This window comes from Eleutherodactylus coqui, chromosome 1 (genome assembly GCF_035609145.1).
Source record: "Eleutherodactylus coqui strain aEleCoq1 chromosome 1, aEleCoq1.hap1, whole genome shotgun sequence".
NCBI classification, from domain to species: domain Eukaryota; kingdom Metazoa; phylum Chordata; class Amphibia; order Anura; family Eleutherodactylidae; genus Eleutherodactylus; species Eleutherodactylus coqui.
The window spans coordinates 150993628-151010448 of NC_089837.1; the positions used below are offsets into that span (position 1 = coordinate 150993628).

At 41.9% G+C, this 16821-nt stretch overlaps 1 protein-coding gene across 1 annotated transcript in view; it reads left to right on the plus strand.

The window, feature by feature from the left end:
* ATP13A3 (ATPase 13A3) overlaps positions 1 to 13988 on the plus strand; it is a 99248-nt gene extending 85260 nt beyond the window's left edge. Inside the window, exons 32-33 of the mRNA XM_066601726.1 lie at positions 9024 to 9110; positions 9562 to 13988. Of these exons, the coding sequence (XP_066457823.1) occupies positions 9024 to 9110; positions 9562 to 9759 (285 nt within the window). The 3' untranslated portion in view covers positions 9760 to 13988. The remainder of the gene's footprint in view (positions 1 to 9023; positions 9111 to 9561) is intronic.
* Positions 13989 to 16821: the final 2833 nt, after the last annotated feature.

Sequence of the window (16821 nt, forward strand, 5' to 3'; positions counted from 1 at the left end):
TTCAACACCGTAGGAGTTAGGCCTCATGTCCACTAGGAAATTCGGGCCCGCGCGGATTCTCCATGCAGAATCCCACAGCGGGACCCTCCTTTCCCGGGGACATGAGGCCTGAAAATAGACTTTTCTTAGCTGTCCGAACGCTGCGGGTTACTGTCCGTCGCGGCTGGATCTTCTTTCTCTGTGCCTGGCGGATGCGCTCGGCACATCAGTAGCGTGGCGTGCGCATGCGCCGTGCACTTTTTTTTTTTTTTCCCTTCTCCCCTCTCTGAACTCCTGCTCTCCTGCGCCGAAGAGCAGAAATTCAGCTGCGGGTGTACCGCGGGACCAGATGGCTTCCATAGGCTGCTATGGAAGCCTGCGGGAGCTGTCCGCGCCGGAGACTCACAGAAAATGGAGCTTGCTGCGTTTTCTCCCGCACGTGAGAAATCCATTAAAAAAACCATCCACGGCTGCAAATTACAATTTAATTGCCCGCGGATGGCTAATGGACGGCCATGGGCAAAACCGAATGCGGATTCCGCAATTCGATTTTGCCAGTGGACATGAGGCCTTAGAGAAACAAAACTAAAATTTATGTGGATGTAAACGGCTCTTTAGGCACACAGGAGGGCTCAGAAGAGCGTTATTTGGCTTTTGGAATGCAGATTTTACTGTAATAATTTATAGACGTCATGTTGTGTTTGCAGCCCCTGAGCTACCGGTACATTTAAAACCCCCTAGAACTAGATGCTATAAAATGTAATCTAACACCACCCCCAATAAAAAAAGTGTAATTGCATTGTTTTCCATTCCGGCCCACTTAAAATCTGTTTTTCAGTACAGTTTTATGGCACAATAAACAATATAATTAAAAAAATATAACTATGTCCTGCAAAAATCAAGAAGTCCCATGACTTTGTAGATGGAAAAATAAAAGTGTAATAGCTCTTGGAATGCAGGGTAGAAAATTAGAATTTAAAAATGGCTGGTTATTAAGTGGTTAAAGAAACCTAAAATGCAGGGGGTGGGGGTTACGAGTCTTTACATTTTTGTAAAATTCTTTAGTGATGTTTAAGCTATAATAAAAATTTTTCAAAACTATTTCTGGTCATACCAGCAAAAGGAAGAAGAAAAACAACATTGCTTGTTATACATATTTATTAATTAACTAAATATTGCTGGTTGGTTACTTAATTATTTTACAGAACAAAACTATATTTCTCGTCTGTATCATTGGGGGATACAGCTGAGGACTGTGGGTATAGCTACTGCTACCTGGAGGTGTTCACGAAGCAGAAAGTGTTAGCACCTCCTACTAACTATGCCCTTCCTGCAGGCACCAAGCTAAACAGTTTTAGCTTGACATCTGTAGGAGGTAGACCTGTTTGTCGCTGGTCTTCAGAAACTCTTGGATTAAGGGGAATACAGGGAGGCAGAACCCTCTGTTAGGGCTCCTGTCCACAGGCGAATTTTCACTGCGTTCCTTGCGGCGATAATACACTCACGGGGGAACGCAAATTGTCACAATTTTCCACGGTGAGCCTATCTGTCAGATAGGCCCACCGCGGAGATCCGTCAGCTGGCTCCTGCTTCCCAGCGGCGGCGATCTGCCGCGGGATACCGCAATGCCCGTGGACAGGCAGCCTTACCCATCAAGGAGGGCAAAAGTAATGGAGGTAAGCGCTAACTTGACATCCCCCACCCCCTTTCACCAAAGCACTCATTTCCTCTTTAAAGGCAGGTGAGTGCAAGGGGGGGGGACACTGCTGAAACTGTGGAGCCATCCTTTATCTAAAGGGTATTTTTCTCTTCAGTAAGGTAGGTATTCTTCTTGTGCTTACTACCCACTACAACCCCCATTGTTTCCCATAGGAAGGCGCAAGGTTACGGTCCTGCACTTGGGGTGGGCATGGTTCTCTAAATCCTTAAGTGGGGTTCTTCATCTCCAGGCCTTGGGATGCTTCTTTTAATTCCCCTTTTTACCTCCTGTCTCCCTCTCATGCTATCTGTTACGGAGGGCTCCTTTTATCTACCTACATGTTCTCCCCTTAGACAGTCCTCTTTTGGGACTCGCATGTGGGGGGCTTCTCTCCCGTCCCCCTGGAGTGGAGAATGGGGTTTACAGTGTCACACTCTGCGGATCGTTGAACTGATGTTTTTCTTCTCATCTTCGCTTGCTCTATTGTGGTGTCTGCCCATACCACGAGTGTGTATTCAGTTATACATCGGCATATATCTCTGTCCGCTCATTTGCTGTGCAAGTAATCTTCTGTACCGACGAAACACCGGCCATAACAGCAAATTTAGACCCAGGCTTCAGGCCTAGTTGAACCATGCCCATGAGCAAGCATGTATACGCTACTTAGTCAATCATTTTTTCAGGGAGGTTTCCTTCCTCTTCTCTCTCTGCCTAGCGCGCCTTTTTCCAATGGCTTTTCTCGTTGTCCGGCCTTCTATTCTACATAGCCTGTCCTCACATGCTCTTCCTCCATGTTCCCCATCTTCAGCCTATCGCAAAGGCTGGCTGGGGTTTGTGAGGCCATTCTCAGGTGTTTAGAGTCCGCGGAAATTTACTCCTTACACTGAGTTTGAGTCGGCCTGCAGTAATCCTTCTGTCGATCGCTCTCCAGACCAGCTCCAGAGGGGGTAAACTGTGCCTGGCAACTAGCCACCCTGCTGTTTTGCCCATCCTGCAGTACCACCTTGCAGTACACCTATACAGCAGTTTTTTTTCCCCTGTAAAATACTGTTTGTGGCCTGTTAACATCATGTCTAACTTCAGAGTGAAAGATTCTGCCAGGGGTCAGCCAGAGCCACATACTATCTGTGCCCTCACTGCAACACAAAATTTATATTTGGTTTGTTCAAGCTGTTTTTTAACATAACTGTATAGTTTGGCAGCATTAGAACAGACTACAGGCATAACGCCCGTCAAGCTCCCACTGCCCGTCGAATCAGAATGGGCAAGCTCCCTGTCATAGGTCATATTGGACCTTGCTAGGGCATCCATTGTGATTCTAGGCAGGCTTGATCATACTAGTCAGCATTTTTAAAATGAATCCAAAAGAGGCAACTAACTCACTATTCTCCTGTCCAACCTTGGGATCTTAATCTAGTACTGGATGCGCTGTAGTTCTATCCTTTCGAGCCATTAAGTGAGGTTCCAGTTCGCTTTTTAACCTGGAAATCGGCCTCCTTTGGTGGAGATTGCCTCAATCCACCTGGTTTCAGATCTCGCAGCCTTGTGAGCCAAACCTCTGTTCAGTTTTTCATCAGGACAAGGTGGTCCTGCATCCTGTTCCCTCCCTTCTAGATGGTGTTTGCATCCCTTAATGAGGACATCGTCCTGCCTTCTTTTTGTCCCAACACCCTTCATCCAAGAGAACGTGCCCTTCACATGCTGAATCTAGTGTGAGCTGTATGGACCTATGTCTCTGACAGTCTCTTTTGGACCCTTTGATTCTGTTTGTGATCTCTAATGGCTCAAGATGTGGCCTTGCGGCCTCCAAAGTCGTGCTTTCTTTTGTGGATCCATTCAGCGGTAGTAGAAGCCTACCGTGTCAAGGGCAAAGTGCATCCATTCTGTGTTACGCACAGGCTCCTCTTGCAGTGGGTGCCTCGCGAATGGTATGCAATGGGGGTTCCGCTATGCAGGTGTGTAAGGCCTCTACATGGACAATGCACACCTTTTTAAAGTTTTACTGGGTGCATACTTTTGCATCTGCGGACACATCCCTCATTCATAGTTTTACAGACAGCTACAAACTCGCCGCATGTGTCCTTCTACATTTTCCCCACCCTTGAGGGACTGCTCTGGAATGTTCCATGGTCTTTAGCTGTGTCTCCCCAATGCTATAGACAAGAAAACAAGATTTTTGTACTTGCTGTAAAATCTCTTTCTTGTCTCATTCATTGGGTGCGTGCTGTCGTCCCCCCCCAATCTATTTTTAGTACTTTCACATATATTCCTCCTTGTTAGAGAGCTCTCTTTACATGGTGCTATGCTGAGTTACAGTGTTAAGACATTTTTCATGTTCTATTGAGATATATATATATATTTTTTTGTATTCTACTTGGTTGCTCCTATTGCTTGCATATAAACTGGTTAGCTTGGTGCCTTTAGGAGGAGTATAGCCAGTAGGAGGAGCTAACACTTTCTGTTTAGTGTCCGCCTCCTAGTGGCAGTAGTTATATCCAAGGTCTTCAGTTGTATTCCCCAATGATATGAGAGATATTTTACGGTAAGTATGAAAGTCTTGTTATTGCTACATTCATTGCTGCAAGGCATGCTGCATTTCGCAAAGCAAGTTAGGTTGCGTGTTTGCTCTGTGACACCCATTGCTTTGATTTATTGCACTGCAGTCATGTATTGTCAAGAGTGCTCTCTTTATATATTTCTAATAAGCATGTGCAGACTTCAGTCTGCAAATATCTTGTTTCAAATGGACAGACAGAAGGTACCTCATGTAAGTAATAGAGCTGGTCCAATTGTGCTATGCTAGTTACTTGAGAGAAGGCTTATCGTGCCCCTACTTACAGAGGCCTATGGTGCAATCTGCTGGTTGCTACTGTAAATTTATTTAAGATGGCCATAATTATGTGGTCTTTTTACGATAAACCTTACATTTCGTGAAATTTCTATTTTTGCTCATTTCCCAAAGGGTGTTGTAGTTTAATCATAATGCTCACTTTATCAAGGGAAATTCTTCACATCTATAGCTGAATGACATGACCCTTTTTCTGAAGGGTGCTTAATACTGTACAAGGGGAAAAAGTGTAAGCAGTGCCTAGATAAAATATTCATACAGAAAAGTTCCTTCTCCAACCCCCATTTCCAATGTTGATGGTTATATCATGGGTTTCATTTGTTTGCTTTTCAACCTCTTCGGGATCATCAATATGCCTTTTTACAGTGATTACTAAGGGGCCTTGGGCTAGTACACCGCCTTTTATGTAAGAAGCACCTCCATTAGAGATTTTGTCATATTTGATGGGAAGAATAGTACTGCATGTAACACTATTCGTGCCTTCAAAATGGACAGTGGGGAAATCTTACTGGTGGCACCAGTGTGACTAATCACGAATATGGTTGAAGCCACAACGGTAGTGTGAACAGAACCTTATTCTTTAAAAGGTATATAAAAAGGAGTGGTGCCATCAAAACAATTTTGAAAAGATTTCCCTGTCAATTATTGACATGGGAGACTATTCCAGACCTTGATGTTATCCTCAAACTTTTGTACCATTGGAAGCAGATTGGCAGAAATATAGTCTTGAGGCTTAGAAAATACCACAATTCCCAAATATTTGAATTCCTTCACTATCTGGGCCTGAGCAGCAAAAGCATGTCGTAACTGAAGGAACAGGAAAAAATAACTATGGGGAAGATCGTAAAGCTCTCTAAATTGTTCAAGACTACAAAAAAGACCCCCAGAATGTACCTGTTCCAAAAAGATTACCCATCTCTTCTCCCATGGTGAAAATCCCTTCAACCTAAAAAACTCTGGAAATTTAGTACTTCTCTAGGGAATTTGTGTATAGTATTAAAGTAATTATCAGATATAGTCCTTTTTTCCCCTTTGATCTCTCTCATATACAGTTATAGGGGGCTACAACCTGTCATTTTAAATAGTAAACTCCACTCCATTTTCTTTTCTTCCCACACCTTCAACTACTGCAATTGAGATGCCAGAAAATATATATACAAATATTTGAAATTGCCAACCCTCCATATTTTGTATCCCTTTGAAAGGTCTCCAATTTAATATTAGCAGATTGCTTATTCCATAACAGACCCCTAAATATCGTATGGAGTCTGAAAAAAAAGTATTGCAATGGAATCCAATTTTGAGAACAAAAAGTTCAGTTCTTTTTAAAAAATATCGCATTATTAATCCCATGAACCCTGCCAGAAAAAAATATGCTGTTTTCAAAAAAAATAAAATAAATAAAAATTGGCACCATACATTATATGGCACATTACATAATATAATTGAAAGATACAGCTTGTCAACAAAAAATAAACTCATGTAGCTATGTCATCAGAAAAATAAATTATGATTTTTTTTAAATTTTTTTTTTTTTAATGTGGAGATGGAAAAATGAAATTAAGGGCTTCAGCAGGAAGGGGTTAATAACTATTCATTGTAGCAGCACGGTAATGTCTGGTTTACACACAACAGTACAGTCGCCATATACCTTTCTAAACTAACTGCTGTAACTGTTTTCAAGCATTTGTGTTTTTCTCTCGGAAAGATTGATGTTCTCACAAAGACTACTTAGTGCGTTTATACATGTAATTCAAAAGCTTCACCTATTACATAATGTTAATGAATAGGTAACAGGAAAGTTACTCTTATTTTTATATTAAGTTAATTAGAGTGAAAAAACAAAGGGTGCCTGTCGACGGACGGGTTTGAATTGCGTTCCCCGGCCGCAGGGAACGCAGTGAAAGCTCTCCATAGCGTCGCTATGGAGAGCGCTTCCGCCCCTGTCCACCAGCGGGGAATCTTTGCAATTCTCCGCGGTCAGCCTATCTGTCAGGCTGACAGCGGAGATCTGTCTGCCGGCTTCTGCACCTGGGCGGCGGGGATCCGCCGCAGGATACCGAAAGCTCGTGGACAGGCAGCCGTAAGTGTTTACAAACTGAATGAACTAACAAGAATTGAGTTATCTACAGTCAGGTTGATTTGTGACCAGGCACATATACTGTATGGCATTGTAGTTAGATTTGTGTTAAAAGGATTCTACCAAAATCTAACGTTATACCTTGTCCACGAGATAAAAGATGAATTTATGATCGTGGGGGTCCAACCGTGTCCTCTGTTCCGTTTATACAGGGGTTGTCAGGATCCACATTCTTGGGATCTTAGTTATCCCCTATCCTTTTAGATTTTGGTGCAACCCGTAAAAGTTAAAATCCAACCTTTGCAATCAAATTTTTTCCTATTGTCGATATATTTAAAATTAAAATGAAGCAACTTTACAAAGTCTTTAATGTTTCTTCTATATTTTGTGCATACAGCTGCTCCGCAGACCTATGTATCTCCCAAGGTTACAAACAAGCTCTGTGTCTTCTGACCCGGCAGTCATACTCCACTTCTTGCTAGTAGGCATTGAGTGTAGGCTGCGAGGTTACATACCGTATATACCGGCGTATAAGGCGACGGGGCGTATAAGACGACCCCCCAACTGTCACCTTATACGCCGGTATACAGTGGAGAAAAAAAAAAAATCATTACTCACCTCCCCGGGCGTTCTGTCGCGCTCCGGCAGGATGTCGCTCGCTCCTCGTCCCCGGCGCAGCATTGCTTTCTGAATGCGGGGCTTGAAATCCCCGCTTCCAGAAAGCTAATACACACGCTGGCAGCCATGACATCATTGAATGGCTGTGATTGGCTAAAACGCACGTGGCTTCAGCCAATCACACTATTCAATGACATCATTGAATGGGTGTGATTGCTAACACGTGCGCCTTCAGCCAATCACAGCCATTCAATGCTGTGATGGCTGCCGGCGTGTGTATTAGCTTTCTGGAAGCGGGGATTTCAAGCCCCGCATTCAGAAAGCAATGCTGCGCCGGGGACGAGGAGCGAGCGACATCCTGCCGGAGCGCGACAGAACACCGGGGGAGGTGAGTAATGAAATTTTTTTTTTTTTACACTTTTTTTTTTTTTGTATTACTGGCGCATAAGACGACCCCCGACTGCAGAGCAGATTTTTCGGGGTTCAAAAGTCGTCTTATACGCCGGTATATACGGTACACGTCTTTTATTGTAGTTGTCCATGTAGGAGCAGTACATCCAAAACAATGTATTCCTGTAATCAAGACTTTTTATAGTATTTGCAGAGTTACGTTATTTTTCATTTTATATGTATCACTTGTGAAGGTGGGCATAGCTTTGTTTTAGATTTTAGTGTCTTTCTAATTACAAACCACTTGCCAAAAGCATCAATATTTCACCAATCTGCAATGTTAAAATGCACTGAACCACTTTTTAAATCATGTATTTCTATCTGTACAAATATAATTGCAATCAAAATTGTTCAACCCTCATTGCAAATCTGGCAAATAAATTAATTTGCAACTACTCAGCTGTTGCTTGGGCGTTGTTAGACATTCCAGCAAGGCAGTGATTCCAAGCATGCCTCAAAGTCCGCGAAGGCTTGGTTTCAGAAGAAGTCCTGGAAGATTCTGGAGTGCACATCATTCTCCTGACTTAAACCCCATAGAAAATTTTCATTGGGATTTGAAGACGGTAGTTAAAGCATGCAAAGCCAAGAATATTAGTGAACTGTAAGCCATTACCCATGAGGAATGCGATGAGACTCCGCAGGAACACTCAAAAGCTGGTGCCTGGCTAGGCCTCATGTTTGCGGCAGCTCATAACAGAAAAAGGGTGCTCAACTAAGTACTAAAGATGCTTGGCATAAAGTGGTTCTGAGACTGCAATAGCCAGTCAAATTGGCATTTTGTGTAGAATTTGGAGAAAACACTTATGTTGTGTTGCGCTATTTAAATGGTTCTTTATTTTTTGCAAACAGCTGAAAGTTTGTACATTTCGTCAAGTAAACCTCATTTGCAATGGAGCTGAATAATTTTGATTGTAACTAGAGATCAGCTAGTATACTCGCTAAGGCACATTACTCGAGCGAGTAGTGCCTTAGCTGAGTATCTCCCCGCTCATCTCTAAAGATTTGGGGGCCGGCGGCGGGCGGGGGAGAGCGGGAAGGAACGGAGGGGAGATCTCTCTCTCCCTCTCCCCGCTCCCCGCCGCAACTCACCTGTCACCGGCGCCGGCCCCCGAATCTTTAGAGACGAGCGGGGAGATACTCGGCTAAGGCACTACTCGCTCGAGTAATGTGCCTTAGCGAGTATACTCGCTCATCTCTAATTGTAACTGTGTTTCCCGTGTACCTCTTAACTGAGCACTGTGATTGTGTCCTAATGAGTTACTGACCTGTTGTAAATATTTAATATAATTTGCATGTGTCTAATGAACTGGTGCTTTTAATTCTACCCACCTACCCACAATTTCTCGCAGAATATCGTCCTTGATATCATACTCTGGAAACTTGTGTTCAGCCGAGACAAGCAGGGAGAGTCCCACACGGTCACCCACCCCCCACAGGTTGGAACTTCACTGTTCATATGTATTAGGCAGCTTCAACTCTGCGGTCCCCTTATCTATTGCACTAGCAACTAAGCAGCGTCATGTGCCTTTTTATCTCTGTGGCTGTTCATCTCTTCACTCCATCTGTGTTTAGCTGGACTGTTGAATGTGTGTGACATGCATGGTGTGTAGCTTTGTGAAAGGATTGCATCCATGGAAGTGTAGCTATTGCCTCTATTGTAACTGCTTGCAGTAACGTTTCTCCTCAGGACTAGACTAACAAATGCACATTATTAAACGTGACACAACCATGTATTCCTGGTTCTGCTATTCTTACATTTTTATATATTTTACTGCACACAGAAAAGACCATTCTTGATATTGTATGCCAGTTTGTATTCTATGACGTCAACCGTTAGAAAGTCAGGTACTTCAATGATGTAATTTAATAACTATTTCTATTTCGTAGGAGGCAAATGAACTTTGGGCCGCGCGATTCTTGTCCTTCTTGTGTTTTTGCAAAAAGAAGACTCCTAAAGCCAAATACATGCACTTAGCACAGGAGCTGTTGGTCGATCCAGACTGGCCACCTAAGCCAAGAACAACTACAGAAGCAAAACCACCTGCTCTAGAGAATGGCGGCTATCAAATTGTCACAATGACGTAGCAGCTACTCTACTTGGCTTATACTTTTTTTTTAAATAATTCATATGCGCTGCATGGGATGTCTGCAATGCATTGTGGAGCAGTTCACTGCAGAGCCCTTTACTAGAACTTTCATAATGCCTCCATTCATAAACAAGTCTGTACACTATAAAATGGGAAAGTATTTGCAAAGACTTCAGAAATGAAATTTAATTTTTATTTCACTGCAGCACTCAGTGTGATGATGGTGAAGGGAGCAGCAATCACATTTTGTGTATTCAATTTTTAATTTAATTATTGGAATAATGAAAGGTCTATTTTTTTTTTTCCTTCTAGTTTTTATAACTTTGATCAAAACCAACTTGATTGCAGTGACGTTGTACCCAAAAGTGGACAGTACAAAATAGGTAGTCCTGGTGATATGCCGATATTGTACTTTGTCCGCATTGTCAAATAGATTGGTTCAGCCATTGTAATTTTGCATCACCCTGCATAATCATTGAGGTCATTTGCATAGCTTTAGGCTTGTGAAGAAGAAAAAAAAATGAATTGGACGACCGATGTAGTCTGCTTTTCCCGGTTAGTCTTTGTGTCCTGTTGAGCTACCAGCACCCCAATTTTTTTTTTCTTTTTAATTTTAAGAATTGCCTATAATGCCTATTTTATTTTTGTGCCTTTCTTAGGTGAAATCACACATCTGCCTGTCTTTTGTGGTTGCGTTAATTTAAAACTAGTTGACTACCAAAGAATCATTTTCCTTTTTACCTCAATCTGCAATTTTTTTGTAACAATTGCACCTCTAATTTTTCAACATTTGCTTCTTTCTGTAGTGATCTGTTGCATCCAGTGATACTAGATATATGTGATGATACTAGATGATAATGATGGTCTTTGTATAATACTTACAATTATTGTATTTATTGCTCCCTAAATCCTTCAAGTGTTTGCACTAGAAAACATTTCTGAATTCTTTGAAATACATTCTTTGAAAGCGAGCAATTGTTTTATAAATGTACATGTAAAACTAAACTGAAATATCTATATTTTTTTGTTCAGCTAGATCTATGCATTTCAGACCTTAGAGCTGTGAATTGTGCTGTGTTCAGTTCTGATACTGTCCATGAAAAAGGATCTGTTCCTGTGTGCTCATCCTCCAGGCACTAAAGAGTTAAAGATGGGTGTAAGCCAGGTACCTTTTGCAATGACACAGGGTACAGCTGAATTTTTAACAGCTCGCGGTCAAAAATTTCCTTAAAGGGAAACCATCACATTGAAATCCAGTCTATTCTGCATGTAGCACATTGTATAGCAGGAAGAGTTGAGTACGTTGATATATGGTTTTGTGGGACGTGATTCAGTATAATTTTTGTGTTTTATTCATTTATATCCCTGCTTATTGTGAGCTTAGAGGTCCAGTTGGTGGTCCAATGGGTGATTGAAAGCTATTTCCATATGCACTATCGTAGACAGCTGCCAATCACTGATGGCTCCGCCCATTGGACTGTTCAGCTCAGAATGCGCAGAGATAGAAATGAATAAAATACAAGTTATACTGAATGTTTCCTCATAAAACTATGTATCAGTCTGCTCAGCTCCCCCTGCCCTATAATATGCTGCCTGCAGTTGGGACAGCATGATCGAGTTGACAGGTTCCCTTTAAAACGATATTCCTCAGTGGTCTAAGAAACAGTATACAATGTGCTATAGATAACAGTATTATCTTACCTAAATGTGTGTTAATTTAAAAAAAAACCTTTTCAGATTACAAGCTGCCTTCAATGTAGATATAGCAGAGCTGAATCACTGAGTCAATACTTTAACTCTTGTTCAGGGTGTGACCATCGGGAGCCACATCCATCTCAGGTCCGTGTGAGATATGGAAGTAGCCCAGAGCGCATGATCGACCGCAAATATATCTGATAGTTTGAGACTGTGATGTGTCTCCTCCTCTCAGAGCTGTCAGGTCAGTCAATATGTTTGCGGTGCGATATCCTTTAACGGTCCGTTCACATATCGCTGGTTTGAGGCGGATTTAGTTACGCATTGTGGTGCAGATCTGCAGTAGATTTTTTTTTTTCCCCCTTTAATTTGAAAGGGTGAAGTCTGCTGCAGATCGGCAACAGAATCTGCTGCAAACTAGAGACTTGTGAACCGTAAAGGGTTTCTTGGAGAAAAAGTATGCTCTCCTTTCCCATCACAAGCACAGCCCAACTGTCTAACACTGGTCTCCGCCGGTCGGACCATGTACTGATCGCAGCTATCCCATAGTGGTAGTTTTTCTCCCCTCTTTCTTTTATCACGTTAACTTCCACTTTTATGTGAAACCCACTTGATTAGATCTTGTGAAAGCATAAGTTGTGCTAAGTGACAAATTTAGCTCTGCTACATCTGTATATACAGTATCTTTTAGGTTACTTGTTTACTTATTTTGAAGCTCATTCTCATAATCTCTGATCTTGGGGACCGCTGTCCCCAAGGAAGACTTTTTTTGGGTTCTTCCTGCTGCCCATATACTGCTGCTGCTGCTTGATCTGCATGTGGACACTTAATGGTTATCAATCTTAATTTTTCTATTAACATGCATGTTTGGTTTGGCAGAACCTGTATTCCAATTCAGTGAAGCCTGGTCTGTTGACAGACACTATCAAATTGTTTTCTACTTCATAGAAACCTAATATTTACATGCAGCTTAAAGACCTATTTCAGGTATAATTCAAGAATGTACTTTATTGCCTAACGTTTTGCCGCCACCCGCCATGCTTTTACTAGTTCCAGCCATCCAATTTTTAAGATATAACTACTCTGCTTCATGTGTTACAAATTTAAAGTCAGGCAACATAAAAAAGTGGGTTGTAGTAAGAAGAGGGTTTGACGTCTAACAATCCAAGTAAGGCTTCCTACACACGGGCGGGTTGGACCCCACATGCGGGATTCCTGCAGCGGACTTCATCTTAGTGCCCGGCCGGTGACCCGGGCTTACCTGTCCGATGGCTTCTGCACACGCTGCAAATGTGTCGGCCGGCACTCCCTCACGCATGCTCCGCAGCTGCCGGTGCTGGGTATTGACGCGGATCCCGCAATACTTCTGCAGTGCTCACTGTGGAAGTGCTGCGGGACGGGCTGCTTCCATTGACTGCAATGGAAGCCAGCCATGCATAACCTACACAATCGCAGCATGCTGCAAGCAGAAAAATCACAATCTATTTAGGCTTGTGGAGATGAAATGTTGTTTTGCCATTGAATACTATAGACTGTATTTGCTGCGGAGCCCGGACTCCGCAATGCAAATACACACGTGTGCAGGAAGCCTAACTATACTTTGAAAACGGGATTGTTAAGCATCAAAGCCATAGAAAAAGGAAATTCACCACGTTACTTCTATTTGTGAAATAGGGGAATTCAATTTGGTACATGTGTACAGTGTATTAGCTTAGTCGTGACAGAAGGGTGGTGGTGAGCAAAATATTAAAGGGGCATTCTCATTTCAAGGACACAGATGGATATGCCATTAATGCCTGATAAGTAAGAGCCCCAGAGCTGGGACACGCACGTGTCATTTTATGATTTACACTCGCCGTACAGCTCAATAGTTCGCTTGCTCTACGTTTTATGTAACTCTATTAAGCCTCAATAGATATGTCCATTGAACTCTATGTAGGCTGTGGTGGCCAGGAGTTGCCTTTCCTGTGGCAGGTTGGCCATCTCTTAGGGCCCTTTATTATCAGGCACCCATTGCATACCCTGCAGTCATGCAGTAGGTAGCAAATAGTTTCCTTCAAAAAGAGGCCATATTAATTTGATTGATGCTTTTGTCCTTATGATTTCAATCTACACAATTATCAAATAAGGATCTTGATAATTGTAAGAGTTTGCTTATTGCATAGGAATACATGTTACTTGCCACAAAAATCTGCAACCTCCACACTCTTCAAAGCTGTATCTTTTTTTATATATATATTTATCAATGAAGTATAGTAAATATTAATTAAAACTAAACCTTGTATATACATACATATGTATGTAAAGGAAATGTTGTATATATTAGTATGTACAGTACACTTATCTAGTGATCTATATGGCAGAAAGGAAGGTAAATTATGCAGGTTAAAGTTCGAGGATTTTTTTTTACATTTTTGTTTTTTATATATTATGAATATTTATTGAAATCTAATAGCTGTGGTTGGATAATAATGAATTTAAAAGCTGCAATGATTAAGTTTTAATGGTTAAGACTAGGGATGAGCGAGTATACTCGCTAAGGCACTACTCGTTCGAGTAATGTGCCTTAGCCGAGTATCTCCCTGCTCGTCCTTAAAGATTCGGGTGCCGCCGCGGAGCGGGGAGCTGCAGGGGAGAGCGGGGAGGAACGGAGGGGAGATCTTTCTCTCTCTCTCTCCCGCCCGCTCTCCCCTGCTCCCCGCCGCAACTCACCTGTCAGCTGCGGCGGCCCCCGAATCTTTAGGGACGAGCAGGGAGATACTCTGCTAAGGCACATTACTCAAACGAGTAGTGCCTTAGCGAGTATACTCGCTCATCTCTAGTTAAGACCGTATATATTCAGTGACTACATTTTGTTTGGAACTTATCCTTTCAAACAAGGTATGCAAATGGCTAATAAAACTGGTTCCTGTGTGTAATTTGCTGGTTTGTGGCCCCCAACCTTAACCCTTTATGTGCCTGGAGAATTCAATTCTAACTGGTAATAGCTGAGTGTGAGTGTTTTTGTTGGACTGCTTCACCACAAAATAAGGTAACTTAAGAAAAAGGCAGCTCGTTTTCTTTACAAGGGCTTTAAAAAGTGGCCTTTTAACTATGTCATGTTGTTGCAGGCTCACCAACAGCAGTACAGTTTCTGCATGACCATTTCATAGACTAGTGATTCTGTCTGATAAAACTGTGGTCATTCTGCAAATTGCAGTCCCCAAGTTAAACAGTACAGTAGCTAACCAGCTAAACCATATGTCCCCCCCTTTTTCTAGGATGTGCACTTAAGCAAAGTATGTATATTTTGCTGGTTAACATGAGCGCACAAATGTACAAAAAGAAATCTAGCTTTTGCAACAAAAATGTGTTATATATATAGAAATATATTGAAATTATTTTTCTTGTATTGTCTAAGAAATATAAGCATCCCTCAGGGTTTTTTATTTCCATTCTTATTTAAATTTCTTTTGTTGACTCTAGCAATTGCTAAAGTGCACTGCAGAAGTAAAATGTTTTTTTTTTAGCTTGCACATGCAGAATGCTTGCTTTTGCTCTGTTATCACTATGCTCTGCTCCAGGATGTCTTGGTTATTGTACCCTTTTGTATTTGTATGGTTACTGCATTGGTGCTTCATTCTTGGTCAGTTAGAGGAAGCATTTCATTCTTATACATCTGTAAATAAATATTGCTGTAGGTACTATGACTATTACTAGGCAGTCAGACATTATATCATTTAATGAGGTATTCCCATTATGGCCTATTGGTAGGATATGCTTTGATGCTCAGATTGGCATGACTTCTGGCAGTCAGACTCGCTCTGATCAGTGAAGCTGCCCATACACCTGAGATAGCTGTCTGCCAATATCTATTCCGACCGACTACCGCATATATATGCACACTTGGCTATGTATGTGTTTTCAATGGGGAGAGGGAAATACAGTGCTGCCAGGCACTTCTAAAGGTGGCTCGCCTCCCACAAAAAAAGGAAGGGACATGTAAAAATTCAACATGTCTGATCATTCTTTTCCCCATTATCTGCCATCAGGTTAGAGCCGGGGCACTCCCATCTACATTTGGGGGCAGATATACATTTTATTTCTATGGGCACCCTGATGATATGGACACCTTTTGGGGGGCTTTTTCTTTCTTAAATTCATGTATTTTTGGCTGAAAAAGCATTTTTGTAATGGGGTTTTATTATATAAATTTTGCATCATTTGACTTCTGCCTCCTCCATATAGCACAGTCTATAAAATGCATGCTGTTCGCTCGAAGGTCTATCACAAAGCTGATCTGGCAGCTCAAGGATCCAGCCGCTCCATGACCTCTCTTGAATGATCTATACTGATTTATGACCAAGTTAAACATTGATCTGGTCATAAATCTGCTAGGAAGATCTTTCAGAAGAGGAGATATGGGGGCCGGAAACTGAGCTATTAGAAGAGCTTATTGGCAGACTTCACTGTAAACAGCTTTCTGCGATGTGTAGAGGCTACAGAAGCAAAACTATGCAAAATTCGTAATAAAGCCCTACTTTTAAAAAAATGCTTTTCAGTCAAAAATACATTTGCTTGAACACTTTTTTTTTTTTTTTGTTAAACCTAAGTGTTCATACTCCTGTACGTTGGGGTCTTTCCTAGAGGTGATCTATCCCCTTACTATGTAGGAAAAACCCTTCTAAGGAATAATATACCAGGTTTGTAATGCCAAACTAAAACGCCAATATAAATCTGGCCATACACGTGTAGATCCACCAAACCTGCTGGTTTCTGTGGACTGATTATATCTGATGTGTACGTTAGCCTAGCGACTCCACCAACCCCATCCAAACCCCTCATGGCAGATGAGGATCAGGCTGTTGGATTTTAACTTTCCCAATTCTTTTGTTGCCCTGGAAGATGAGCCACTGCCAGGGAAGTGGCTCACTCACCCCCCCTCCCAATTCAGAACACGTGCAAACCGAGCCATGTGGGCAGGTTAGAGAGAGCCTTCGGGTGCTCAAGCATTTATCTAATGTGTATGGCCAGCCTAAGCATTATACGGTTATTGCTTTGATTTACAGATGTAGAACTTGTTAAATCGACTGGCGAGGCACACTGCAGCGCTAATGTAGCACGCCTCCGTAATTAGTAGTAGAGCCGCTCATTCACTTTGTACACAATTTGCGGAAAGCAGCTGTTCCAGTACAAATATTGGTCAGGCCAAACTACCTTTTGTGATCCACTGAATGTTCGAAGAATAATTACTACATCTGAGTGCTATGCGAATTTGCAAAAAAAATAAATTTGTGCTATATTTTAGTTTTTGTACAGCAGCCAAAAAAAACTTGTCTGTTAATACTTATGAGTGATTGACTGCATAGCCATTTTTCTTCAAGTA